Source organism: Salmo salar, chromosome ssa16 (genome assembly GCF_905237065.1).
Source record: "Salmo salar chromosome ssa16, Ssal_v3.1, whole genome shotgun sequence".
Taxonomy (NCBI): domain Eukaryota; kingdom Metazoa; phylum Chordata; class Actinopteri; order Salmoniformes; family Salmonidae; genus Salmo; species Salmo salar.
Window position 1 is genome coordinate 15,986,450 of NC_059457.1, and position 27,625 is coordinate 16,014,074.

The 27,625-nt window shown below is 43.6% G+C and overlaps 2 protein-coding genes across 3 annotated transcripts; one reads left to right on the top strand and one right to left on the bottom strand.

The window, feature by feature from the left end:
- Nucleotides 1–545: 545 nt before the first annotated feature.
- Nucleotides 546–11,438, bottom strand: zgc:112052 (protein C19orf12 homolog). 2 transcript variants are annotated; one of them, XM_014147886.2, is made up of 3 exons: nucleotides 11,199–11,438; nucleotides 10,260–10,420; nucleotides 546–1,116 (listed from the first exon to the last, which is right to left on the bottom strand). In XM_014147886.2, exons 2-3 carry the CDS (start codon nucleotides 10,417–10,419, stop codon nucleotides 851–853), a joined length of 426 nt encoding a protein of 141 aa, XP_014003361.1. In that variant the 5' UTR covers nucleotide 10,420; nucleotides 11,199–11,438; the 3' UTR covers nucleotides 546–850. The 2 variants fall into 2 exon arrangements, with proteins under 2 accessions (XP_014003361.1, XP_014003362.1); XM_014147887.2 differs by lacking the exons at nucleotides 10,260–10,420; nucleotides 11,199–11,438 and adding an exon at nucleotides 5,098–5,569.
- A 1,504-nt stretch (nucleotides 11,439–12,942) lies between these two features.
- LOC106573169 (unconventional prefoldin RPB5 interactor 1) lies at nucleotides 12,943–27,527 on the top strand. The gene is made up of 10 exons (XM_014147885.2): nucleotides 12,943–13,326; nucleotides 14,493–14,527; nucleotides 14,763–14,841; nucleotides 16,741–16,876; nucleotides 18,028–18,119; nucleotides 24,909–25,174; nucleotides 25,313–25,586; nucleotides 25,722–25,873; nucleotides 26,083–26,323; nucleotides 26,594–27,527. Exons 1-10 carry the CDS (start codon nucleotides 13,255–13,257, stop codon nucleotides 26,774–26,776), a joined length of 1,530 nt encoding a protein of 509 aa, XP_014003360.1. The 5' UTR covers nucleotides 12,943–13,254; the 3' UTR covers nucleotides 26,777–27,527.
- The last annotated feature ends 98 nt before the right edge of the window (nucleotides 27,528–27,625 follow it).

Consider the following 27,625-nt stretch of genomic DNA (forward strand, 5'->3'; position numbering starts at 1 on the left):
GGGTTGTGGGTTTGTTTCCCACGGGGGACCAGGACGAAAATGTATGCATTCACTTCTGTAAGTCATTCTGGAGAAGTGCCATTTAAAAAAAAAGTAAATCCATAGTTTAGGGCCTAATGAATTTATTTCAATTGACTGATTTCCTCATGAACTGTTGCGTTTTATATTTTTGTTCAGTATGTATTCTTTTTACGCACACCTCCCCCGTGTCAGATTGAATAGCCTCGCGGGCAGGATCCGTATGTTATAATCAGTGATAATATTACAACACATTTCAGATGGGCGTGTATCCCGGTGTATCAGCATGTGAATGTCAGTTTGTCAATTTTACTTATTTAAATTATATTGATTTTTGGCACCGAATGCATAAAGACTGTGGTCTGAGTATGATTGACCAAACCCTCAAGAAGCATTAGGCGGTCTAACTTAGGCTCCTATAATCTCGCTGGTTAAACTTGCAGAGCACACCAGTCTATGAGAAAAAAACTTACTTGATAAGTGCCAGCTTTCACAGATGTATACAAGTGACATCCAGGAGTACAGAATTGAACGGATTAAAAGGTTGTATTTCTTTTCACACAATTCTTAACTCAGGTAGTCAATACATAGTCACACAAACCCTTGAAATAATTAGCCACAACTCATTTCATGCACTTTCAATCAGTGGCTCCTTCCCTTCTCACAGACCATGGAGGTTTTCATCCTTGAGTGTACTGCCCCACTTTTAATAAATAATCTCTTGTCCTTCATTTTTAAATTGTCCTTTGAGGTTGTGCAAAATGTCAGACCAGCATTGTTTCAATTTTCCTTTGAAAACCCTAAAGAGATGTGCTCTCTGATAGAGGCCTTGTCAGTCTATATAGTGCACCTCTGCCTGGAGCTCTTTGGTCACATAGCCCAGGAGGGCAGCGGTCACCTGCTGCTGTAGGGTGGCGTTGCCCATGACCAGGGCAGTCAGCTGGGCCACGTCGGTCCACTGGACTTCACCTATGATGGCCATGATGTCAACGTAGAGCTTCTGCTGCTGCACCGGGGTCAGTTCCATGATGATCTGAGGCAGGGGCTTGAACTGTCCACTGGTCATCCAGCATCCCAGTAGGCCACCGACAGCACCCCCTGACAGAGATAATGAGGAAGAGGCAAGAATGAGGAGGCTGAGGTAAGGATGCATGTCTGAAATCAATCATCCATTTCTTTGGAAACCTTGTTAGTCTAACACATTTTCAACAGTTTTAAGTATGAGCCATTTTTTTATGTATTTTTCTGTGTATGGACCTCTTACGTGTGATCTCACCTCTGCACACAACATTATCAAATCACATTTTTATTGGTCACATACACATGGTTAGCAGAAGTTAATGCGAGTGTAGCAAAATGCTTGTGCTTCTAGTTACGACAGTGCAGTAATATCTAATAAGTATTCAAACAATTTCCCAACAGCTACCTAATACACACACATCTAAAGGGTTGAATGAGAATATGTACATATAAATACAGTTGAAGTCAGAAGTTTACATTTATGTTGCAGTCATTAAAACTCATTTTTCAACCACTCCACAAATTTCTTGTTAACAAACTATAGTTTTGGCAAGTCGGTTAGGACATCCTACTTTGTGCATGACAAGTAATTTTTCCAACAATTGTTTACAGACAGATTATTTCACTTAATTCACTGCATCACAATTCCAGTGGGTCAGAAGTTTACATACACTAAGTGGACGGTGCCTTTAAACAGCTAGGAAAATTCCATAAAATGATGTCATGGCTTTAGAAGCTTCTGATAGGCTAATTGACATCATTTGAGTGAATTGTAGGTGTACGGAGCCCTGCTGATCCATCACGAATGATCTGCCGACAGTAACAGCAAGAGGGGGCTACAACAGACTTCTTCCATCGCGGCGTCCCTCTAAGGCCCTTCTGCTAGCTTGCTAGCCCCGGCCGCTAGCTGTCTGAATCGCCGTGTCTCCAGCCTGCCGAGCAACTCACTGGACACCTATGATCACACGGCTATGCATGCCTCTCCCTAATGTCAATATGCTTTGTCCATTGCTATTTTGGTTAGTGATCATTTCCTTATTTCACTGTAGAGCCTCTAGCCCTGCTCAATATGCCTTAGTTAACCCTTTAGTTCCATCTCCCACACATGCGGTGACCTCACCTGGTTTAAATGTTTCTAGAGACAATATCTCTCTCATCGTCACTCAATGCATAGGTTTACCTCCACTGTATTCACATCCTACCATACCTTTGTCTGTACATTATGCCTTGAATCTATTCTACCGTGCCCAGAAATCTGCTTCTTTTACTCTCTGTTCCGAACGTACTAGACGACCAGTTCTTATAGCCTTTTGCCGTACCCTTATCCTACTCTTCTCTGTTCCTCTGGTGATGTAGAGGTTAAATCAGGCCCTGCAGTGCCTAGCTCCACTCCCATTCCCCAGGCGCTCTCATTTGTTGACTTCTGTAACCGTAAAAGCCTTGGTTTCATGCATGTTAACATTAGAATCATCCTCCCTAAGTTTGTTTTATTCACTGCCCTAGCACACACTGCCAACCCGGATGTCCTAGCCGTGTCTGAATCCTGGCTTAGGAAGACCACCAAAACCCCTGAAATTTCCATCCCTAACTATAACATTTTCCGACAAGATAGAACTGCCAAAGGGGGCGGAGTTGCAATCTACTGCAGAGTTCTGTTATACTATCCAGGTCTGTTCCCAAACAATTTGAGCTTCTACTTTTAAAAATCCACCTTTCCAGAAACAAGTCTCTCACCGTTGCCACTTGCTATAGACCGCCTTCTAACCCCCAGCTGTGCCCTGGACACCATATGTGAATTGATTGCCCACCATCTATCTTCAGAGCTCGTGCTGTTAGGTGACCAAAACTGGGACATGCTTAACACGCCGGCCATCCTACAATCTAAGCTAGATGCCCTCAATCTCACAAAATGATGAATGAACCTACCAGGTACAACCCTAAATCCGTAAACACCGGCACCCTCATAGATGTCATCCTAACCAACCTGCCCTCCAAATACACCTCTGCTGTCTTCAACCAGGATGTCAGCGATCACTGCCTCATTGCCTGCATCCGTAATGGGTCTGCGGTCAAACTACCACCCCTCATTACTGTCAAACGCTCCCTAAATCACTTCAGCGAGCAGGCCTTTCTAATCGACCTGGCCCGGGTATCCTGGTAGGATATTGACCTCATTCCGTCAGTAGAGGACGCCTGGTTATTCTTTAAAAGTGCTTTCCTCACCATCTTAAATAAGCATGCCCCATTCAAAAAAATTCTGAACCAGGAACAGATATAGCCCTTGGTTCACTCCAGACCTGACTGCCTGTTAAGGGATTTATATGTTTGAATGTAATGATTAAATAATTCTACCCTGAAACTTAGCTATTAGGGATATGGTCTATATAGCATGTAGAATGAGTAACTAAAGGGTTAAGCATAAATCTAATGAGGTTGGACTGGGAAAGAGAAGAATGTGTGTCTGTGTGTGTTTAAGTAAACACCAAGAACTGTTAAACTGTGGTTGACCTGGCCTAGCTTGAACTCTAAGGGTTTATGATATGAGAGGTTTCCCTAATCTCAGAGGAATGAAACTGTCAGGCTGGGTGAGGTTTTACAGTGTTGAGAGTTCTGGGGAAGAAGATAACGAACTCTCCTTAATGTTTGTGTGTATGTGTGTGCGTAAATAAGGAGTGGTATATAATCGATGTCTCTGTACAACGGACTTCAGAACGTTCTTGTGAATAAACATTCTGCCTGTTGTAAGCTGGGACTCTTCATTCAACCAGAATCTTACCAATTCCGGGTTGCAGACTTTCGTTCCCAATGAAGTTAACATTGGGAACGTAATTCTCATAACCCAGCACAAAAACATCCTGTGGCGTACTGCATTAGCATCGAATAGCCCCCGCGATATGCAGCTTTTCAGGGAAGTTAGGAACCAATATACACAGGCAGTTAGGAAAACAGAGGCTAGCTTTTTCAAACAGATATTTGCATCCTGAAGCACAAACTCCAAAACGTTCTGGGACACTAAAGTCCATGGAGAATAAGAGCAGCTCCTCCCAGCTGCCCACTGCACTGAGGCTAGGAAACACTGTCACCACTGTTAAATCCACGAAAATTGAGAATTTCAATATGCGTTTTTCTACGGCTGGCCATGCGTTCCACCTGGCTACCCCAACCCCGGTCAACAGCCCTGCACCCCCCATTTCTCCTTCACCCAAATCCAGATAGCTGATGTTGTGAAAGAGCTACAAAATCTGGACCCCTACAAATCAGCTGGGCTAGACAATCTGGACCCTCTCTTTCTAAAATTATCTGCCGAAATTGTTGCAACCCCTATTACTAGCCTCTTCAACCTCCCTTTTGTATGGTCTGAGATCCCCAAAGATTGGAAAGCTGCCACGGTCATCCCCCTCTTCAAAGGGGGAGACACTCTAGACCCAAACTGCTACAGACCTATATCTATCCTACTCTGCCTTTCTAAGGTCTTCAAAAGCCAAGTCAACAATCAGATCACCGACCATTTCGAATCCCACCGTACCTTCTCCGCTGTTACGCAAGCCTCTAGGAAGAGGGAATGCGACACCCTGCTACAACTCAACTCTCGTGGTGTGAAAGAGGTAGGGACTGTAGGTGTGAGTAAGGATGACAAAAGGCAGAGAATTACCGTTTACAAGGAATATATTCCGTCACACGGTACTTTGGGGGAAAGGGGCTGGATGGAACCAAAGCAAAGAAAGTAAATATCAAAGCCCCCTCTCCCACCTTACCTGCCTACCCACTACTTAACCAACTAGCACCACCTGGTGCACTAACCAAAATACAGGGGATGGTCCACCCAGGTCTTTCCTAGTGTGCATAGACAGTAAACTACTACGGGTTATGTATGCACGCGGGCCTCTTGCCTTAGCACTCCCTAGGTGCCTTCCCCTTCCCCCCTGGGAACAAATGAAACAGAATAACACAAATGTAAGTAACAGTTTCAATAATCAAAAACACAGTTCTATTGGCACACACATACCTCAAATCAGAGGCTACACAATACTTAAACAAAACTCTGAACACAGAATTTACCAATCAGCTCTCCAGCAACAATCAACACAGGACACTCATGTCTGTTAGTAACAAACAAAGTAATAACCCTCAGCCTCCTCTCTCAGCAATCATCTCTCCTTCTTCTGAGCAACAGAACACTGGCTTATAAAGCTTCAGAAGGAGTTGGTAATTGGAGACAGCTGTGTCCTGATGAGGGGGCGGGGTCAGCTCTCCAATCATCAATGGGGCTGACCAATCAGCTGCTTGTAGAGAATTTCAGGAATCCATTTCCTGGAATACATACATGAAAATACACAAACCACAACACAGAAACTGGGGAACGTAACATCCACTATGCAATCTGGTTTCAGAGCGGGTCATGGGTGCACCTAAGCCATGCTTAAGGTCCTAAACGATATCATAACCGCCATTGAAAAGAGACAATACCATGCAGCTGTATTAATCGACCTGGCCAAGGCTTTCAACTCTGTCAATCACCACATTCTTATCGGCAGACTCGACAGCCTTGGTTTCTCAAATGACTGCCTCGCCTGGTTCACCAACTACTTCTCAGACAGAGTTCAGTGTGTCAAATCGGAGGGCCTGTTGTCCGGACCTCTGGCAGTCTGTATGGGGGTGTCACAGGGTTCTATGGGGGTGTCACAGGGTTCAATTCTCGGGCCGACTCTTTCCTCTGTATACATCAATGATGTCGCTCTTGCTGCTGGTGATTCTCTGATCCACCTCGACGCAGACGACACCATTCTGTATACTTCTGGCCCTTCTTCGGACACTGTGTGAACTAACCTCCAGACGAGCTTCAATGACATACAACTCTCCTTCCATGGCCTCCAACTGCTCTTAAATGCAAGTAAAACTAAATGCATGCTCTTCAACCCATCGCTGCCCAGACCTGCCCGCCCATCCTGTATCACTACTCTGGATGGTTCTGACTTAGAATATGTGGACAACTACAAATACCTAGGTGTCTGGTTAGACTGTAAACTCTCCTTCCAGACTCACATTAAGCATCTCCAATCCAAAATTAAATCTAGAATTGGCTTCCTATTTCGCAACAAAGCATCCTTCACTCATGCTGCCAAACATACCCTAGTAAAACTGACTATCCTGCCAATCCTTGATTTCGGCGATGTCATTTACAAAATAGCCTCCAACACTACTCAGCAAATTGGATGCAGTCTATCACAGTGCCATCCGTTTTGTCACCAAAGCCCCATATACTACCCACCACTGCGACCTGTATGCTCTCGTTGGCTGGCCCTCGCTTCATATTCGTCGCCAAACCCACTGGCTCCAGGTCATCTATAAGTCCTTGCTAGGTAAAGTCCCGCCTTATCTCAGCTCACTGGTCACCATAGCAGCACCCACCCTTAGCACGCGCTCCAGCAGGTATATTTCACTGGTCACCCTCAAAGCCAATTCCTCCTTTGGCCGCCTTTCTTTCCAGTTCTCTGCTGCCAATGACTGGAACGAACTGCAATTTTTTTTTTTTAAGAATAATGAAAAAAATATGAAAAAAAATACTAAAAAATCTTTTACAAAAAAATCACTGAAGCTGGAGACCCTTATCTCCCTCACTAACTTTAGGCACCAGCTGTCAGAGCAGCTCACAGATCACTGCACCTGTACATAGCCCATCTGTAAATAGCCCATCCAACTACCTCATCCCCATACTGTTATTTATTTAGCTCCTTTGCACCCCAGTATCTCTATTTGCACACTCATCTTCTGCACATCTATCACTCCAGTGTTTAATTGCTATATTGTAATTATTTTGCCACTATGGCCTATTTATTGCCTTACCTCCAATATCCTACCTCATTTGCACACTCTATATAGACTTGTTCTATTGTATTATTTACTGTGTTTGTTTATTCCATGTGTAACTCTGTTGTTGTTTGTTTCGCACTGCTTTGCTTTATCTTGGCCAGGTCACAGTTGTAAATGAGAACTTGTTCTCAACTAGCCTACGTGGTTAAATAAAGGTAAAAAAAAGTAAAACCTGTGGATGTATTTCAATGCATACCTTCAAACTCAGTGCCTCTTTGCTTGACATCATGGGAAAATTAAAAGAAATCAGCCAAGAGCTCAAGTCCGGTTCATCCTTGGGAGCAATTTCCAAACACCTGAAGGTACCACTTTCATCTGTTCAAACAATAGTACGCAAGTATAAACACCATGGGACCACGCAGCCGTCATACCGCTCAGGAAGGAGACGTGTTCTGTCTCCTAGAGATGAACGTACTTTGGTGCGAAAAGTGCAAATCAATCCCAGAACAACAGCAAAGGACCTTGTGAAGATGCTTTAGGAAACAGGTACAAAACTATCTATATCCACAGTAAAATGAGTCCTATATCGACATAGCATGAAAGGCCGCTCAGCAAGGTAGAAGCCACTGCTCCAAAACCACCATAAAAAAGCCAGACTACGGTTTGCAACTGCACATGGGGACAAAGATCGTATTTTTTTGAGAAATGTCCTCATCTGATGAAACAAAAATAGAACCGTTTGGCCATAATGACCATCGTTGTGTTTGGAGGAAAAAGGGGGAAGCTTGCAAGTCGAAGAACACCATCCTAACCGTGAAGGACGGGGGTGGCAGCATCATGTTGTAGGGGTGCTTTGCTGCAGGAGGGACTGGTGCACTTCACAAAATAGATGGCATCATGAGGGTGGAAAATTGTGTGGATATATTTCAGCAACATCTCAAGACATCAGTCAGGAAGTTAAAGCTTGGTCGCAAATGGGTCTTCCAAATGAACAATGACCCCAAGCATACTTCCAAAGTTGTGGCAAAATGGCTTAAGGACAACAAAGTCAAGGTATTGGAGTGGCCATCACAAAGCCCTGACCTCAATCCTATAGAAAATTTGTGGGCAGAACTGAAAAAGCAGGTGCGAGCAAGGAGGCCTACAACCCTGACTCAGTTACACCAGCTCTGTCAGGAGGAATGGGCCAAAATTCACCCAACTTATTGTGGGAAGCTTGTGGAAGACTCCCTGACACGTTTGACCCAAGTTAAACAATTTAAAGGCAATGCTACCAAATACTAATTGAGCGTATGTAAACTTCTGACCCACTGGAATGTGATGAAAGAAATAAAACCTGAAATAAATCAATCAATCATTCTCTCTACTATTACTCTGACATTTCACATTCTTAAAATAAAGTGGTGAACCTAACTGACCTAAGACAGGGAATTTTTACTAGAATTAAATGTCAGGAATTGTGAAAAACTGAGTTTAAATGGATTTGGCTAAGGTGTATGTAAACTTCCGACTTCAACTGTATGTGGATGAGCGAGGGCCGAGCGGCATAGGCAAGGAGCAATACAATACAGTATATACATATGATATGAGTAATGTGAGATATGTAAACATTATTAAAGTGGCATTGTTTAAAGTGATTAGTGATCCATTTATTAAAGTGGCCAGTGATTAGGTCTCAATGTAGGCAGCAGCCTCTCTGAGTTAGTGATTGCTGTTTAGCAGTCTGATGGCCTTGAGATAGAAGCTGTTTTTCAGTATCTCGGTCCCAGCTTTGATGAACCGGTAGCAGTATGAACAGGCAATGGCTCGGGTGGTTGTTGTCCTTGATTATTTTTTTGGTCTTCCTGTGACATCAGGTACTGTAGGTGTCATGGAGGCCAGGTAGTTTGCCCCCTGTGATGCGTTGTGCAGACCGCACCACCCTCTGGAGAGCCTTATGGTTGAGGGCGGTGCAGTTGCCGTACCAGGCTGTGATACAGCCCAACAGGATGCTCTCGATTGTGCATCTGTAAAAGTTTGTCAGGGATTTGGGGGACAAGCGAAATTTCTTCAGCCTCCTGAGGTTGAAGAGGCGCTGTACCATTTTCAGTTTGCCTGTGATGTGTATGCCGAGGAACTAAACTTTCCACCTTCTCCACTGCTGTCCCTTTGATGTGGATAGGGGGGTGCTCCCTCTGCTGTTTCCTGAAGTCCACGATCATTTCCTTTGTTTTGTTGATGATGAGTGAGAGGTTGTTTTCCTGACACCACACTCCGAGTGCCCTCACCTACTCCCTGTAGGCTGTCTCGTCGTTGTTTGAAATCAAGCCCACTACTGTTGTGTCGTCTGCAAACTTGATGATTAAGTTGGAGGCGTGCATGGCCGTGCAGTCATGGGTGAAAAGGGAGTACAGGAGGGGGCTGAGCACGCACCCTTGTGGGGCCCCAGTGTTAAGGGTCAGCGAAGTGGAGATGTTGTTTCCTACCTTCACCACCTGGGGGCGACCCAATTGCAGAGGGCAGGGTTGAGACCCAGGGCCTCCAGCTTGATGATAAGCTCCGAGGGTACTATGGTGTTGAATGCTGAGCTGTAGTCAATAAACTGCATTCTTACATGGGTATTCCTCTTGTCCAGATGGGATAGGGCAGTGTGATGGTGATTGCATCGTCTGTGGACCTGTTGGGGCAGTATGCAAGCTGAAGTGGGTTTAGGGTGGCCGGTAAGGTGGAGGTGATATGATCCTTGACTAGTCTCTCAAGCACTTCATGATGACAGAAGTGAGTGCTATGGGGCGGTAGTCACTTAGTTCAGTTATCTTTGCCTTCTTGGGTACAGGAACAATGGTGGCCATCTTGAAGCATGTGGGGACAGAAGATTGGGATAGGGAGCGATTGAATATATCCGTAAACACACCAGCCAGCTGGTCTGCGCATGCTCTGAGGATGTGGCTAGGGATGCCGTCTGGGCCAGCAGCCTTGCGAGGGTTAACACGTTTAAATGTTTTACTTACGTCGGCCACGGAGAAGGAGAGGGGGGGGGCACAGTCCTTGTTAGCGGGCCGAGACGGTGGCATTGTATTATCCTCAAAGCGGGCAAAGAAAGGTGTTTAGTTTGTCTGGAAGCGTGACGTCGGTGTCCGTGACGTGGCTGGTTTTCTTTTTGTAGACTGTGATTTCCTGTAGACCCTGCCACATACGTCTCGTGTTTGAGCCGTTGAATTGCGACTCCACTTTGTCCCTGTACCGGCATTTCGCTTGTTTGATTGCCTTGCGGAGAGAATAACTACACTGTTTATATTCAGCCATATTCCCAGACCTTTTTCCATGGTTAAATGCGGTGGTTCGCACTACTATAAGAGAGGACAAGTTGTGTAAGTATTGTCATTTAGATGTGAGACAAACAACTCGTGATTTTTATAATCCTCACTCACCCACAGCGATGCCAAGGGGGCCTCCAACCAGTCCTCCTGCAAAGGCTAGTCCCCCTGCTGCCACCGCCCCTTTGGAAGATCCCTTCACTGTGGTCTTTATCTGTTGGTTTGCAGATAACTCGCAACACAGCCGCACAACATCGTTAATTCGTTGCGACATTCTGGGGAACAAAGGTTAAGGGTTTAGACCCACGTTTACAATAACTCAACAATGACACTGACAGCTGCATAGAGTGAATGGGCTGAGGGGAAAACATAATAGGCTATTGCTGTTTAATGCCACAATCTGCCAGTTCAACAGTCTGACCCACCAACTTTTGGGGTAAACTGAGGGATGGGGCGGGGGAAATGTAAACACTAAAATTCATAGTGCTATGGATGCAAGGATTGACAGTCTGAGATTATCATGATAGTTTAAAACATATAAGTTAGAAATCGTTTCCAAACACTCAAATGACAACAAACATTGACTAATACAGCCATTGATCTTGGGCTATGATAAGACAGCTGTACTAAGGTCATAAAGCATTTGAATTGCATTTTATAAGAATCAAATGGGTATATGATTACCTTTAAAAACCCTATGCATGACCTTTGAACAGCAGGAAATATGTGGCAACAATAAATAGATAAGGATTGTCATCAATGTCATATTATTTCAGTATATACTCTATAATCGAAATGTAAGTATTCTGCTTGTTTTGGTGAAGATATCTTTAATGTATTAACTCCACAATACAAGTAATGCTTATTCTATTTGCTAGAATGTATTTGCTACAATTCAAGGTACAATGTATCACTTCAGAACGTTAAAGATGATCACGTGACGATGATAAGTAAATTTACTCTCTGACATTGAATGTGTTTTACATTGTTTCGCTAAACGAATTTGCAGCGATAAGATACAAATATTGTAATATAAACTAATAGTCAACATACCTTGATGATGAACTAAATTCCTTGTATATTGTCTGCCTACTATATTTATATGAAGGTTCAATTCCAGTCAAAACTAGAGGTTTTTTCAAGCGTCATTCTTGATTTCCCGAGCCTTGAGAGAGTTCCATTAGACTGAACCGGGGAAAACCGGTCTATGGCACGTCACGTCACCAGGCAAAAGCGGTGAGGGAGGAGCACCCTCTCATCGAGCATCTTCTGGCCATAATGTCAACAAAACATGATGAATCGTTCAGAAACACAAAGCATGTATTAATTTTTATATAAAATATATTTGACAATTTCTTTACAAATAGTCTTCCTTGGGAAGTGTGGGTAAAGCGATATATGCGTTTTTATAAAGATCTAACACTTTTGCATGTGAAAACACTGAATCCTAACTCATTAATCCACGTACTTAACATACGTCACTTTTGTTTTCAGAGGACTTCCCCGTTTGATTTGACCGTTTTACCCGGCTCACCACCAGGAGGCAGCCCAGTTTCAAAACGAATGCGATCAGCACTAGCCCGGCGTACCCGGGGCATTAATCGAATTCCTTCCTTGTCACGGTCGTATTGCTTTAAGGTACTGGTTCATTTCCTGTAAAGCCACTACGTCAGAGAGATGTGAGCCAATGAGAAGAGGTCTGAAAATAACCTTATCGTGTTGGCTTGATAGTATTTAATATGTGTTTTTTTTTTTCAATAATAGGTTATTCAAACATTCAAACTACATCAAACGAGTCAAACTACATCAAATTAGCCTACATCTCTAATCAATTAGATTGATACACATTGCTGGTAGAAGTTGTCTTTGAAACACAGATCTAGGATCAGCTTACTTGTCCCAAATAACAAAGACATGGCCACAGTACTGTCTTTGATATGACTGTGAACACGATGCAAAAATGTAAAAATGTCTATATCTTAAAAATTCATCAATATATATATTTATGTCTTAATTTATGGTTAGGTATAAGGTTAGCAGTGTGGTTAAGGTTAGGTTTAAAATCAGATTTTAAGAAGAGAAATTGTAGAAATAGTCGGGGTTTAGCCATAATTTTGACTTTGTGGCTGTGGTAACTAGTGACAACCCAGATCAGGGCAACTTCATTCTACTTCCCTGAGCCTCTGCTGAGCACAGTGGACCACGTGGTCAACTGGCAGCGTGTTTACACATGTGACTTCATTGATACATCTCCCGTGTTGAGTTCTGAGCCTGTGTGCCCTCTTGCTAAGATTGTGCCATTTGAATTTACTGTATATCATTCTGCAAAGGAGACAGACTATTAATCTTCCCAACTACACTGCTGTCCTCTATCATGAGATCATCCGGCCAATGAATTATACCATGTGCATCTTGGAGCAACATTATAAATAGATTATTCGATTTTGCATTATGCCAAAGAATGTAAAAGACAATCATGACAGTAATTTTACAACCTCAGTCATCATACTAGTTGGATTGATGGGATAATATTGAGTGAGAATTGTTTCTTTATTCTGTAAATGTGTCAGCTCTGTAACTAGTGAATTTACAACTGTAACTTGAGATATAATTTGCGATATAAGGTAAACACTCAAGGTTTAAAATGTAGTTAAAGCATTTGATTGGGAATAAAGATAAATATGTTTAATTTAATACCATTGCAAGAGAGGGAAATCCTGTTTATATGTAGCCTATTGGATACAGTCTTACATACTGTGATCCTTTCCATTCATTTGCAACATTGTTGTGAAAGTGAGCATTTTACCCAGAGTACACCGGGAAACAGACATGGGAACATGGCGCAGGGTCGATGAGGAGGACGCTGAACATTGAGGATTATATTACGTGGATATTTTTGAGATCATGCTGAAATCCTAAAATGAGAGTGTGAAATGGTCTCATTTCCGAAGTCTTGGATATCTATCACTGCCCCTTTGATGAATAAGAGGAAAACGCGTCTCAGGAATACCTGCAATTGTATTCATAAACATTTCTTTAGGACTTACAACCCCTGAGCATTGTTTTGGATTCACAAACGTCACATTTCATTTGATTATTACATGGGAAGATGGCTGAGAGAAATAAAAGGAACATAGAGGTCCTACAAGGAGTTGACAGACTTCGAGTGGAGCATAAGAAGGTAAAATAAACGAGCTAGGTGGATTGTGCGTGCTCTGTCTGACAATGTACGCGGTCGACTTATAATTATCAAATTGTTTTACATGTTCATTAAATGAGACAGCCTAACGTGCATTCTCTTTCAGAATGTTGCAAGCTAGCTATTTAGTTGCATATTCATTAATGCGTGTGGCATCTTCGACAGATAATTCATCGTGGAAACCTAGCGAGTTCAACCTTTTTCTAGAAGCTTCCTTGAGCCTGCGGTCACATGTTGCTTCTAGTTTATTTCAGCTTGGATCCTGGCCAAACCGTGTTGTTTAACTACAAACATCGAATATGCAAAGTGAAGTTTGTCAATTGGTCTGATGTTGAATTATATTTTTTAGCAAACACAATGCATAATGCATAAATAAACAAATGTACTTGCCCAATGCATGAAGGATAGTTTAATGAATTTACCATACACTTATGCACACAAGCATTACCTTGTGTGGCCTAACGTTAGCTAATTTACTACTGGCCTTTCAACATTGACCTAGATTCAACATCCATAGCTAGCTAGAGTTAGTATAATCGTATCTAAATGTTCAGAGAATATCAATACACAGTGTTGGGCAGTGATTGGATGTTTATTAACATGCATTGATGGCAATGCAATGTAGGACAAAATTAAAGTTAGTTAGCAAGTCAGTTGGCAAAGTAATGCTCGTGTTGTGTTACAGTAGAATTTGACTCATGCATCTTTGCTGTAGCTACTTTCAAATAGGAACAGGCCTAATGTGTTGACCAGACATGCTTAGCTAAATCTCTGTCGTATTGAGTAAAGAATTGTATCTGCCTCATTCCATAGTACACGTCATATTTCATACCCCTATCAAAAGTGTAGTATTATAGGCTACTTCCTAGTATGACATCCACTGTAAAGTGTACAGATGCCTCTTCCTGTCCCCAAGTTGGTGCTTCTGTGTAAGTATATCCTGTGAGTTCCAGAAAAGCTTTTGTCAATTCATCTTTGACAGCTGTTAAATCAAAACACCCTAAACTTTCTGAGAATTTGCTTCCCCAACATTGAGTAAGTGAGAATAACCCCCTGCATTTTATAGTTATTTAGAGTTTATTTTTAATTTTTATGGAGAATAAAAATGCAAAGTTTGACCTATAGAATTGTCACTCTGTCAACAACAGGTGGTGAAAGGCTGCGAAGTTCAGATCCAGCACTGGTGAGTCTTGTGTAGCGATTCCGCGTAGTGACTGGCGTAGGAGTCAAACAGAATCTCATAAATGACGATGCTACTGTGCTCCTAGATTACTAGTTACACCTAGTCCCTCACCACATCCTTGATAGTACATAGATAGTCTAAACATTAGTTCTGGGATAACCGGTAGACCAGGAAGGGCATGTGGATCATTGTGTGTGCCGTTACTTAGCTAAAATTAAAATCTTTGGACTTTCAGGGAGAAGGTAAAAGGTGACTATGAAGCCCTTGAGGATCAACTCAAAACTCTTCCAGATGAGGTGTCCTATGACATCATGGTACGTTCTCTCTTATTAAATGCACGGGGGAGAGTTTCCATAGCAGGGCTTATTTAAAGTTCATTAAATGAGGTGTGTCACAGAGTGAATTCCTTATTATAAATTGTCCTGTCTTGATCTGGAAAGAAACACATCAATTAATACAGCTCCTATGATATATATATATAGGAACAGGCCTAATGTGTGTGTGTGTGTGTGTATATATATATATATATATATATATATACTGCTCAAAAAAATAAAGGGAACACTTAAACAACACAATGTAACTCCAAGTCAATCACACTTCTGTGAAATCAAACTGTCCACTTAGGAAGCAACACTGATTGACAATAAATTTCACATGCTGTTGTGCAAATGGAATAGACAACAGGTGGAAATTATAGGCAATTAGCAAGACACCCCCAATAAAGGAGTGGTTCTGCAGGTGGGGACCACAGACCACTTCTCAGTTCCTATGCTTCCTGGCTGATGTTTTGGTCACTTTTGAATGCTGGCGGTGCTTTCACTCTAGTGGTAGCATGAGACGGAGTCTACAACCCACACAAGTGGCTCAGGTAGTGCAGCTCATCCAGGATGGCACATCAATGCGAGCTGTGGCAAGAAGGTTTGCTGTGTCTGTCAGCGTAGTGTCTAGAGCATGGAGGCGCTACCAGGAGACAGGCCAGTACATCAGGAGACGTGGAGGAGGCCGTAGGAGGGCAACAACCCAGCAGCAGGACCGCTACCTCCGCCTTTGTGCAAGGAGGAGCAGGAGAAGCACTGCCAGAGCCCTGCAAAATGACCTCCAGCAGGCCACAAATGTGCATGTGTCTGCTCAAACGGTCAGAAACAGACTCCATGAGGGTGGTATGAGGGCCCGATGTCCACAGGTGGGGGTTTTGCCAGAGAACACCAAGATTGGCAAATTAGCCACTCTTCACAGATGAAAGCAGGTTCACACTGAGCACGTGACAGACGTGACAGAGTCTGGAGACGCCGTGGAGGACGTTCTGCTGCCTGCAACATCCTCCAGCATGACCGGTTTGGCGGTGGGTCAGTCATGGTGTGGGGTGGCATTTCTTTGGGGGGCCGCACAGCCCTCCATGTGCTCGCCAGAGGTAGCCTGACTGCCATTAGGTACCGAGATGAGATTCTCAGACCCCTTGTGAGACCATATGCTGGTGCGGTTGGCCCTGGGTTCCTCCTAATGCAAGACAATGCTAGACCTCATGTGGCTGGAGTGTGTCAGCAGTTCCTGCAAGAGGAAGGCATTGATGCTCTGGACTGGCCCGCCCGTTCCCCAGACCTGAATCCAATTGAGCACATCTGGGACATCATGTCTTGCTCCATCCACCAATGCCACGTTGCACCACAGACTGTCCAGGAGTTGGCGGATGCTTTAGTCCAGGTCTGGGAGGAGATCCCTCAGGAGACCATCCGCCACCTCATCAGGAGCATGCCCAGGCGTTGTAGGGAGGTCGTACAGGCATGTGGAGGGCACACACACTACTGAGCCTCATTTCGACTTGTTTTAAGGACATTACATCAAAGTTGGATCAGCCTGTAGTGTGGTTTTCCACTTTAATTTTGAGTGTGATTCCAAATCCAGACCTCCATGGGTTGATAATTGGATTTCCATTGATTATTTTTGTGTGATTTTGTTGTCAGCACATTCAACTATGTAAAGAAAAAAGTATTTAATAAGATTATTTATTTCATTCAGATCTAGGATGTGTTGTTTAAGTGTTCCCTTTATTTTTTTAAGTTTCACTTTCAGTTTGTAAAAAAATATGCAGAACTATGTTTGAATTGCCGTAATATAAAAATGATTTTAGTCGAGGTGTAACTTGAACTCGAAACTTAAATAATGCAGTATTTATTTTAAAACCCTTTTTCCTCCCCTCTCTGCTGTAACAGGTGCCGTTTGGCCCTTTGGCATTCATGCCTGGGAAGCTGGTCCATACCAATGAGATCACTGTGCTACTGGGAGACAACTGGTTTGCCAAGTGCTCTGCCAAGCAAGCCCAGAAGCTCGTGGAGCACAGGAAGAAACGTGAGTTTATTTTGGAAGCCATGTTGAATTTTCTCAGATACCATGATTCCTTGCCAAACTTTGACACTCATTTCTCTAGTCTTTTTATAATGTTAGTTAACTTCTCAATTGTATATGTGTGGTTATTGTGAAATATTGAGGTCATATTATGAATGTCTTAAGACTCCCACCATTTGCCCAGCAGAGGAGGCTGTTGTTATAGACTTGCTGTCAGAAACAAAGAGGTGATCACTCAGTGTTATCAAGGAAAGTTGAATGGCTACTCATTTTGTGAATATTTGGATTATAATCATATTTGATGTAGTCTTGCTGGTGGGCAATTAAATATTGAAAATGCAGAATTGTGACCAGAATGTTACACATTGATAAAGCCATTGTTTGGTTACTCAGGTCGATTTGACCATGTTCTGCTGTCATTTTGTCACTACAGTCCAGCCTTAAAAATCCTCCTGTCCATTCCACTGCTGGCCGTTCTTTCTTTCTCTTACCCATGTAAGAGAAAGCAGTTTCCCCTTGCTTCCTTTGTTATTCACCCTACGCCCTGAAAAGCAATTTAATATTGTGTCAAATCGGCCTAAATAACAATGTGTGATAGTGATGGGAGCTTTATTAGACTGATGTTTACTGAAGCGTGAATGTGCCATAACCCTGTCCACCCCTCCCTGACCCTGCCCAGGCTGCTTTTACACAGCTAAGTGCCATAATGCAAACATGGCTGGCTGAGATCTGTCAAACAGCCCCGCTGAGTTGTCAGGCTGTCCGTGTTTGACCTTTCCCCAACGCTTCGGAGACGTACGGCTTGAGGGCTCGCCGTCGCCATGGCAACGGGGCCCTTTGCTGCCATTAGCAAACGGGGGTTTAATTGTTGTGAAGATTTAATGATCCGAAGTAGCACCGAGGGCATGAGATATTATGAACTGTTTGTGTCATCATTTCCCTTTTTTGTCAGTGTGTTCAGGATTTAACCCCTTGCTGGTCCGAATACTGTGGTTTTTGTTTCTCTTTTCTCCTGACTGCGACCAATCTGGTTCACGAGCGACATGTCTTGACCCCTTACACACACATTTTTCCAATTCCATACTAATCACACAATTTTGGTGCTTTATTTTTCAAATGATATCAAATCAAAACATTTCCCTTTTGTTTTTTAGATGTAAGGAGTGCGCTGGATGACTTGCACAAGACGAGGAAGAACTTTGAAGCCAGAGTTGGGTTCACAGAGGATCTAGAAAAACTCTCAGGTGTAAGTGCCATCTAAAGCACCTTCAAATGTTATAAATCAACTTTGCAGAGCTCTCCCTGTCCTCTGCTGTGCCCTGATTGTATTATTGCTGATTATACCTGGAAATGTGCATGTACACCCTGGCCCATCTACTGTTGCTAGGCCCAATTCTGATTTGTGCTCTGATATCTGCTTCACTGACTTCTGCTCTCGTAAAAAGCCTGAGTTTTCTGCACGTTAACACTAGAAGCTTATTACCTAAAAGTGTGTGTTCACAGCTCCAGTCCAGATGTGTTGGTCATTACTTAGACGTGGTTAAGAAACAGTGTTTTGAACACTGATGTTAACCTTTCTGGTTATAAATGTTTTCGGCAAGACAGATCTTCCAAAGGTGGTGGAGTAGCAATCTTTACCAAGGAACACCTTCAGTGCTCGGTTGTCACCACCAATTCTGTCCCCAAACAATTTGATTTGCTGGTTTTAAACATTAACTTTCAAATAACTCTTTGTTGACTGTTGCTGGGTGTTATAGGCCACCATCAGCACAGGCCTGTACCCTAACTGCCCTAAGCTCTCTCCTGGCCCCTTGCACTAAGTCTGAATTTGTCCTGCTAGGTGACCAAAACATGTTTAAACCACCTGACCAAGTCTTAAAGCAATGGGACTCCCTAAATCTTTCCCAGATTATTACCAATCCCAAAAGGTATGACTCCAAACACCCAGAAAAGGCTACTCTCCTTGATGTTATCCTTACAAATAATCCTGATAGGTATCAGTCTGGTGTTTTCTGTAATGACCTTAGTGATCACTGTTTTACTGCCTGTGTTTGCAATGGCTGCTCAGTGAAACGACCTGTCCTGATTTGTCATAGACGCTTGCTGAAAAACTTTATTGAGCAAGCCTTCCTTCATGACTTGGCCTCTGTAAATTGGTATAGAATCAGCTTGATCCCCTCTGTCGAAGACGCTTGGACCTTTATTTGATATTTTCCGTGGTATCGTTAACAGATACGCGCCCATGAAGAAAATGAGAATTAAAAACAGGTTCAGTCCCTGGTTCGACCTTGATCTGGCAGAGTTACTCCACCTCAATAATTCCATTTGGCAAATCGCTCGTCATACTCAGGCTGACTGGCTCTCGTTCAGGCTAATTAGAAATAAGTGCACTCAGGCTATCCAGAAGGCCAAAGTTAGTTACTTTAAGGAGCAGTTCTCTCTCTGTGGATCTAACCTCAAGAAGTTCTGGAAAACTGTTAAAGACCTGGAGAATAAATCCTCCTCTTCACAGCTGCCCATGTCCCTTAATGTTGATGATGTGGTTGTTACTGACAAGGAGCACATGGCTGAGCTCTTTAATCACCACTTCATTAAGTCAGGATTCCTATCTGACTCAGTCATGCCTCCTTGCCCGTCCAACATTTCCTCATCTCCCACCCCTTCTAATGCGACTATCCCCAATAGTCCTCCCTTTTTGTCTCTTGCCCTGCTACCAAGTTTCTCCTTGCAGGCGGTCACTGGCTGCGGTCCAAACACTTAAGACACACTCGTCCACTTACCCTCGCCTTATGCCCTTGGGGGAATCCCTGTCGCCATCTTGGAGGGTGGTCCAAATGATTAGCCAAGCAAGGGAAGTTTGCAACGTAAGGCCCTCAGCCCTCGTTTTTAGTCAGCTTTGTGAGTGTATAATTATGTTCACTCTGGGGCCTGAAACTCCCCATAATTCAGTTTGCGCCGATTGAACATCCGCTAAGAAAAGTCTGTGAAAACTTAAAAACAACATCAATGGAGAAGTCAACATACAAGTGTAAGTAAAAACAAATGCAAATAAGTTAGAAATTGCGCTACTAATGCACATGACGGCACAAACACGTCTCGTAAATATGTTTTTGTTTGGTTATCGTTTGCAAATTGTAGAAAAAAAAATGTTTACTTCTTCAGAAGTTCCAGCTAGCCAGGCTAACGACAGTTAGCTAATTCATTTGCTAGCTGACATACAGTAGGCGTACACTACCGTTCAAAAGTTTGGGGTCACTTAGAAATACCCTTGTTTTTTGAAAGAAAAGCTATAAAAAAAGTCCATTTAAAATAACGTCAAATTGATCAGAAGAAATACAGTGTAGACCTTGTTATTGTTGTAAATTACTATTGTAGCTTGAAATGGCTGATTAAAAAAATATATTTAAAAAAATCTATCTACATAGGCGTACAGAGGCCCATTATCAGCAACCATCACTCCTGTGTTCCAATGGCACATTGTGTTAGCCTTTTAAAATGCTGAACTTGGATTAGCTAATTGATCATTAGAAAACCCTTTTGCAATTATGTTAGCACAGCTGGAAACTATTGTACTGATTAAAGAAGCAATGCAACTGGCCTTCTTTAGACTAATTGAGTATCTGGAGCATCAGCATTTGTGGGTTTGATTACAGGCTCAAAATGTCCAGAAACAAAGTACTTTCTTCTGAAACTCGTCAGTCTATTCTTGTTCTGAGAAATGGAGGCTATTCCATGCGAGAAATTGTCAAGAAACTGAAGATCTTGTAAAACGCTGTGTACTACTCCCTTCACAGAACAGTGCAAACTGTCTCTAACCAGAATAGAAAGATGAGTGGGAGGCCCCGGTGCACAACTGAGCAAGAGGACAAGTACATTAGAGTGTCTAGTTTGAGAAACAGATGCCTCACAAGTCCTCAACTGGCAGCTTCATTAAATAGTACCCGCAAAACACCAGTCTCAACATCAACAGTGAAGAGGTGACTCCGGGATGCTGGCCTTATAGGCAGAGTTCCTCTGTCCAGTGTCTGTGTTCTTTTGCCCATCTTAATCTTTTTTTTATTGGCCAGTCTGAGATATGGCTGTTTCTTTGCAACTCTGCCTAGAAGGCCAGCATCCCGGAGTTGCCTCTTGACTGTTGAAAAAAGGCTATTTTGTCAAGGATCAGCAGGATAGTCAGTTTTACGAGGGTATGTTTGGCAGCATGAGTGAAGGAGGCTTTGTTGCGAGGAAGCTGATTCTAGATTTAATTTTGGATTGGAGATGCTTAATGAGTCTAGAAGGAGAGTTTACAGTCTAGCCAGACACCTAGGTATTTATAGTGATCCACATATTCTAAGTCAGAACCGTCCAGAGTAGTGGTGCGGGCAGCGATCGGTTGAAGAGCATGCATTTAGTTTTACTAGCGTTTAAGAGCAGTTGGAGGCCACGGAAGGAGTGTTGTATGGCATTGAAGCTCGTTTGGAGGTTAGTTAACACAGTGTCCAAAGAAAGCCCAGATGTATACGGAATGGTGTCGTCTGTGTAAAGGTGGATCAAAGAATCACCCGCAACATCATTGATATATACAGAGAAAAGAGTCGGCCCGAGAATTGAACCCTGTGGCACCCCCAGAGACTGCCAGAGGTCCGGACAACAGGCCCTCCGATTTGACACACTGAACTCCGTTTGAGAAGTAGTTAGTGAACCAGGCGAGGCGGTCATTAGAGAAACCAAGGCTGTTGAGTCTACCGATAAGAATAAGGTGTTTGACATAGTCGAAAGCCTTGGCCAGGTCGATGAAGATGACTGCACAGTCCTGTTTTTCATCGATGGTGGTTATGGTATTGTTTAGGACCTTGAGCGTGGCTGAGGTGCACCCGTGATCAATTCGGAAACCGGATTGCAAAGCAGAGGAGGTACGTGGGGATTCGAGATGGTCGATGAGCTGTTTGTTCACTTGGCTTTGGAAGACTTTAGAAAGGCAGGGCAGGATGGATATAGGTCTGTCACAGTTTGGGTCTAGAGTATCTCCCCCTTTGAAGAGGGGGATGACCGTGGCCGCTTTCCAATCTTTAGGAATCTCAGACGATACGAAAGAGAGAGGGGTTGCGGCAATGACGGCGGATAATTTTAGGAAGAGAAGGTCCAGATTGTCTAGCCCAGCTGATTTGTAGGGATCCAGATTTTGCAGCTCTTTTAGAACATCAGGTGTCTGGATTTGGGTGAAGGAGAAGCGGGGGGGTGCTTGGGCCAGTTGCTGCGGGGGGTGTAGAGCTGTTAGCTGGGGTTGGGGTGGCCAGCCGTAGAGAAATGCTTATTGAAATTCTTGATTATCGTGGATTTATCGGTGGTGACAGTGTTTCCTAGCCTCAGTGCAGTGGGCAGCTGAGAGGAGGTGCTCTTACTCTCCATGGACTTTAGTGTCCTAAAACTTTTTGGAGTTAGTGCTGCAGGATGCAAATTTCTGTTTGAAAAAGCTAACCCTTGCTTTCTTAACTGACTGTTTATATTGGTTCCTGACTTCCCTGAAAAGTTGAGTATTGTTTGGACTAATCGAAGCTAGTGCAGTGCGCTACAGGATGTTTCTATGCTGGTCAAGGGCAGTCAGGTCTGGAGTGAAATGTTTTGAAAGGAGCATGCTTATTTAAGATTGTGAGGAAGGCACTATTGAAGAACAACCAGGCGTCCTCTACTGACGGGATGAGGTCAATATCCTTCCAGGATACCCGGGCCAGGTCGATTAGAAAGGCCTGCTCGCAGAAGTGTTTTAGGGAGCGTTTGACAGTGATGAGGGGTGGTCGTTTTACCACAGACCCATAACGAACGCAGTGACCCAAAACTTTTGAACGGTAGTGTATATTAATAATTATTTAATATAAGTAGACATGCAATCATAATTGACTGTAGCGCATATAAAGCACCCACAAATTACCGGTGGCTGAAAAGACAATCATCGCGGGATGAACGAGTGACAAATATCCGACCAAGTGTGGTGGTCCATTAAAAAAATGATTTATGCCTCCCTTGCCCAGCAAGTGTATACTCGTCATACGTCATCAGAAGTGTCCACTTAATTTGAGGGGTGAGGGGATAGGGTGTGTCTTTTTAAGTGTTTGGACCACAGCCACTGAGTCCGAGGTGCTAAAGGAGCTCCTTAAACTTGAACCGCAAAATACATCTGGGTCAGATGGTTTAGATCCTTTCTTCTTTAAGGTTGCTGCCCCTATCATCGCCAAGCCTATCTCTGACCTTTTTAACCTGTCTCTCCTCTCTGGGGAGGTTCCCATTGCTTGGAAGGCAGCCACGGTGCATCGTTTATTTAAAGGGGGAGATGACGCTGATCCTAACTGTTATAGGCCAATTTCTATTTTGACCTGTTAATCAAAAGTGTTGAAAACTTGTCGACTGGCTTTCTTGATGTCTATAGTATTCTCTTGGGTATACAGTCTGGTTTCCACTCAGGTTATGGATGTGTCACTGCAACCTTAAAGGTCCTCAATGATGTCACCATTGCTCTTGATACTAAGTAATGTGGTGCTGCTATTTTTATTGACTTGGCCAAAGCTTTTGATACGGTAGACCATTCCATTCTTGTGGGCCGGCTAAGGAGTATTGGTGTCTCTGAGGGGTCTTTGGCCTGATTTGCTAACTACCTCAAAGAGTGCAGTGTATAAAGTCAGAACATCTGCTGTCTCAGCCACTGCCTGTCACCAAGGCAGTACCCCAAGGCTCGATCCTAGGCCCCACGCTCTTCTCAATTTACGTCAACAACATAGCTCAAGCAGTAGGAAGCTCTCTCATCCGTTTATATGCAGACGATAGTCTTATACCCAGCTGGCCCCTCCCCGGATTTTGTGTTAAACGCTCTACAACAAAGCTTTCTTAGTGTCCAACAAGCTTTCTCTGCCCTTAACCTTGTTCTGAACACCTCCAAAACAACGATCATGTGGTTGGTAAGAAGAATGCCCCTCTCTCCACAGGTGTTATTACTACCTCTGAGGGTTTAGAGCTTGAGGTAGTCACCTCATACAGTACTTGGGAGTATGGCTAGACGGTACACTGTCCTTCTCTCAGCACATATCAAAGCTGCAGGCTAAGGTTAAATCTAGACTTGGTTTCCTCTATCGTAATAGCTCCTCTTCCACCACAGCTGCCAAACTAACCTTGATTCAGATGACCATCCTACCCATGCTAGATTACGGAGATGTAATTTATAGATCGGCAGGTAAGGGTGCTCTCGAGCGGCTAGATGTTCTTTACCATTGGGCCATCAGATTTGCCACCAATGCTATTTTGGGACACATCACTGCACTCTATACTACTCTGTAAACTGGTCATCTCTGTATACCCGTCCCAAGATCCCCTGAATGATGCTTATATATAAAACCCTCTGCCAGTCACATTCTATTAAAGGTCCCCAAAGCACACACATCCCTGGGTCGCTCCTATTTTCAGTTCGCTGCAGATAGCGACTGGAAAGAGCTGCAAAAAAAACCACTCAAACTAGGCTGTTTTATCTTCATCTCTTCATTCAAAGGCTCAATGATGGACAATCTTACTGACAGTTGTGGCTGCTTGACGTGATGTATTGTTGTCTCTACCTTCGTGCCCTTTGTGCTGTTGTCTGTGCCCAATAATGTTTGTGCCATGTTTTGTGCTGCTGCCATGTAATATTGCTGTCATGTTGGTCTGTTGTGTTGCTACCATGCTGTTGTCTTAGGTCTCTCTTTATGTAGTGTTGTGGTGTCTCTCTTGTTGTGATGTGTGTGTTGTGCTATATTTTTATTTTTAATCCCAGCCCCCGGCCTTTTGCCTTCTGGTTGGCCGTCATTGTCAATAAGAATTTGTTCTAAACTGACTTGCCCAGTTAAATAAAGGTGTTTTATATATATATATATATATATATATATATAAAAGTGTAATTACAGTGAAAACAAAGAGCTTTGAGGATCCTCTTCAGCCAGCTTATCTGATAGACAACTCCTCTGTGCAGATAAAGCAATTTGTATGAGCAGACATTGTTAACACTCTGGCTTCTACCCTTCTGTTTCCTCAGGCTAAAGGGGACTATGTGGACATCAGAGAAGAGGTTGGAAGTATTGAAGAATTTGTAAGCAAAGGAAAGCAGCGTGTGGCCCTTAAGCCCCACTCTCAGCCCAAAATGGAGGCTATTGTCAAGATGGAGGAAGAAGAAGAGGAGGAGGAGGAGGGCGGTGGAGAGGGAGATGGAGGGAGTAGGAGAGGAGTGCTGTCTGAGGAGGAGCTGTGGGCCAGACTAGATGAGCTGGAAGCAAAGGAGAAGCTTGAGGAGGAGCATGACCGGTAGAGTTGCACACACAAAATGCATGGACTTTCACATTGAGATGTGATTCAGCGCACTCTTCCCACCTTCACACCTGTGTTTCATTGCAAAAGTGAAGATTAGATTTCTCATGATGCATTGTTTTGATTTGTTTTCAGACACTTTGGAAGTGCAGACACCAACGGCAATGACGACACAACATCCTCTTCCTCTGAGGAAGAGAAGGAGGGAGATGGTGGCGGCCATCATCGCGTCAACGGACATGACGAGAGGAGTGAAGTCGAGAGGAGTGAAGGCAAGATGTCTGTGCCTCACAACAGTGGCCAAGTTAACGGTACAACCAGGGACAGGGAAGAGGAGGAAGACAAGGGAGAGGAGGAAAGCAACGGTTTGCCTACCATCTATTTCTCTCATACGGTGGAACCCAAGAAGGTCAGTGTTTTTATAAATCGTATTAAGCTCAATGCAGTCAACAGTCAAATGTTTTCAGTTATGTTATTTGAGTCACGTAAATCAATGTACTACAATTCTCTCTCTCTCTCTGTCTCTCTGTCGCTTCGTCTCCAGGTGAGGATAAACACAGGGAAGAACACCATGTTGAAGTTCAGTGAGCTGAAAGAACAGAAGCAGCAAGCCAAGAGGAAAAAGAAGAACGGCAACAGCAATGGCCACTCTCACCACGGGCTCCACAACATCACCACACCCACAGACATCTACAGGTAAACCCACACTACACATCACTTATCTAGGTCTTGGTTGGCATACTTTTTTAGCAACATTTTGGGTCCAATATATATATTTACATGTTATTTACTCAATGTTTCCAGGTACTTTGTTCTGATTCGGTATGGTGTCTGTCTATTAACCTGTTCTGCGATCTGATTGGGTATAATGGCTGACTAGGCCTATGTTTGTGGACTTTTGTCAGGTTGTTTGTGGATGTGAAGAATGGCGAGCCCATCCCCAGGAAGTCCATCCTAAAGTCCCGTAGCAGAGAGAACAGTGGGTGTAGCGACACCAGCGAGAGCAGCGCTGCCGACTTCGAAGAGCGCAGGACGTTCGGACGCACCCTGAGCCACGACGAGAACACGTGCAGTGACGCCAGCGACGGCATCACCGAGGAGGACAGCCCCACCGGGAAACCTCTACACCCCACCAGACACTTCGAGGTAAAACTCAGCTGGGTCATGTTCATTAGACACTTAACAGAAGACAACTGACCGAGAGGGACTACCTGAACATCTTGTGCAATAAGAAACATTAATTTTACGTTGCAGGCCCTAATGAATACGACCCTGGTTCTCTGCTGATTTTGTTTTTCGAATCATGATCTTTGAATGTTGAATAGGGATACACCTTAGACAAGCTGTTTGTCTGTGCACTGTCCAGCTCTACATCCTCTCATTAACCTCCTGTTATTTTTGTTGTTGATCTTCCAGGCCTTTTCATGCACAGTGGTGGAGAAGGAGCCCATTCCCTCGTCGATCCCCCACCTAACCATCGCCCCTCCAGCTCTGCCCACTATCCCGGAGCGGAAGCTGGAGGATGTGGCTCCCGAAGCCCCCCGTGAGGCCCCTAAGCGGGTGTCCAAGTTCAAAGCTGCCCGGCTGCAGCAGAAGTGACCCTGCAAAGCCAGTCTCCAGGATCCACACTACAGGCTGTTTTTTGTTGTTTTTTTTTTACATAGATTTTCTATGCCAGCACTTTGTTGAGCTGGACAGACCGTGAACCCTCCTTAATATCTGCCATGTCTCTTCTTTTTTTTTTGTCATCACTCTTCAAGCCTCTCTTCTCTCTCATAACGCTTTTCCTGTTAGTACACTATTACAGTATGACTATTCTATAAGAGGCAGTACTCTAAGAGTAGCATAGCATTGTTTAGAACGCAACCCAATGCCCTTACGCTTAATCATTTACCTGCCTTGTAAGGAACATCAAGCTTTTGTTGCTAAGTAAGCACTTAATTGCAATATGTATTTAAGTCAAGAAGTTGTTTATTTAGAGCCCTCATCCTCCAACATTATGGCACTACACTAGTCCACACTGCCTAGGTGCTCATTTTATGGTGGTTGCTCTCGTGTCAGTGTCTTGACAAGGCCAGTGGTTTACCACTCTATTTGTTTGATCCATCATTTTGCCTGCAATGCTAAAAGCGACATGCTCTGCGTCATTTATTTTTGTTCCTTTTTTATTTTCTACGATTATTCTACACTGGGTCATATGCTGACTGCCCTTTATTGTCCCCAATCCCCTTGTACCTGCCTAATGCCCACCTCTGTGACCAGCGTTATGTCAGAATAAATATTGTTGTAAACTGGAAGGAAAATAAAAGATTTGGGGGGGAAAAAGTCACGTGTTACTCCCCTTTGGGTAGATTTTCTGAAACCTTTTTTTCCCACTAAAGGACGAGCCAGACCAACACAAACGTTGACTGTGCGCAGTAGATCACCTGCTGAGTGTCAGAGGGGGGT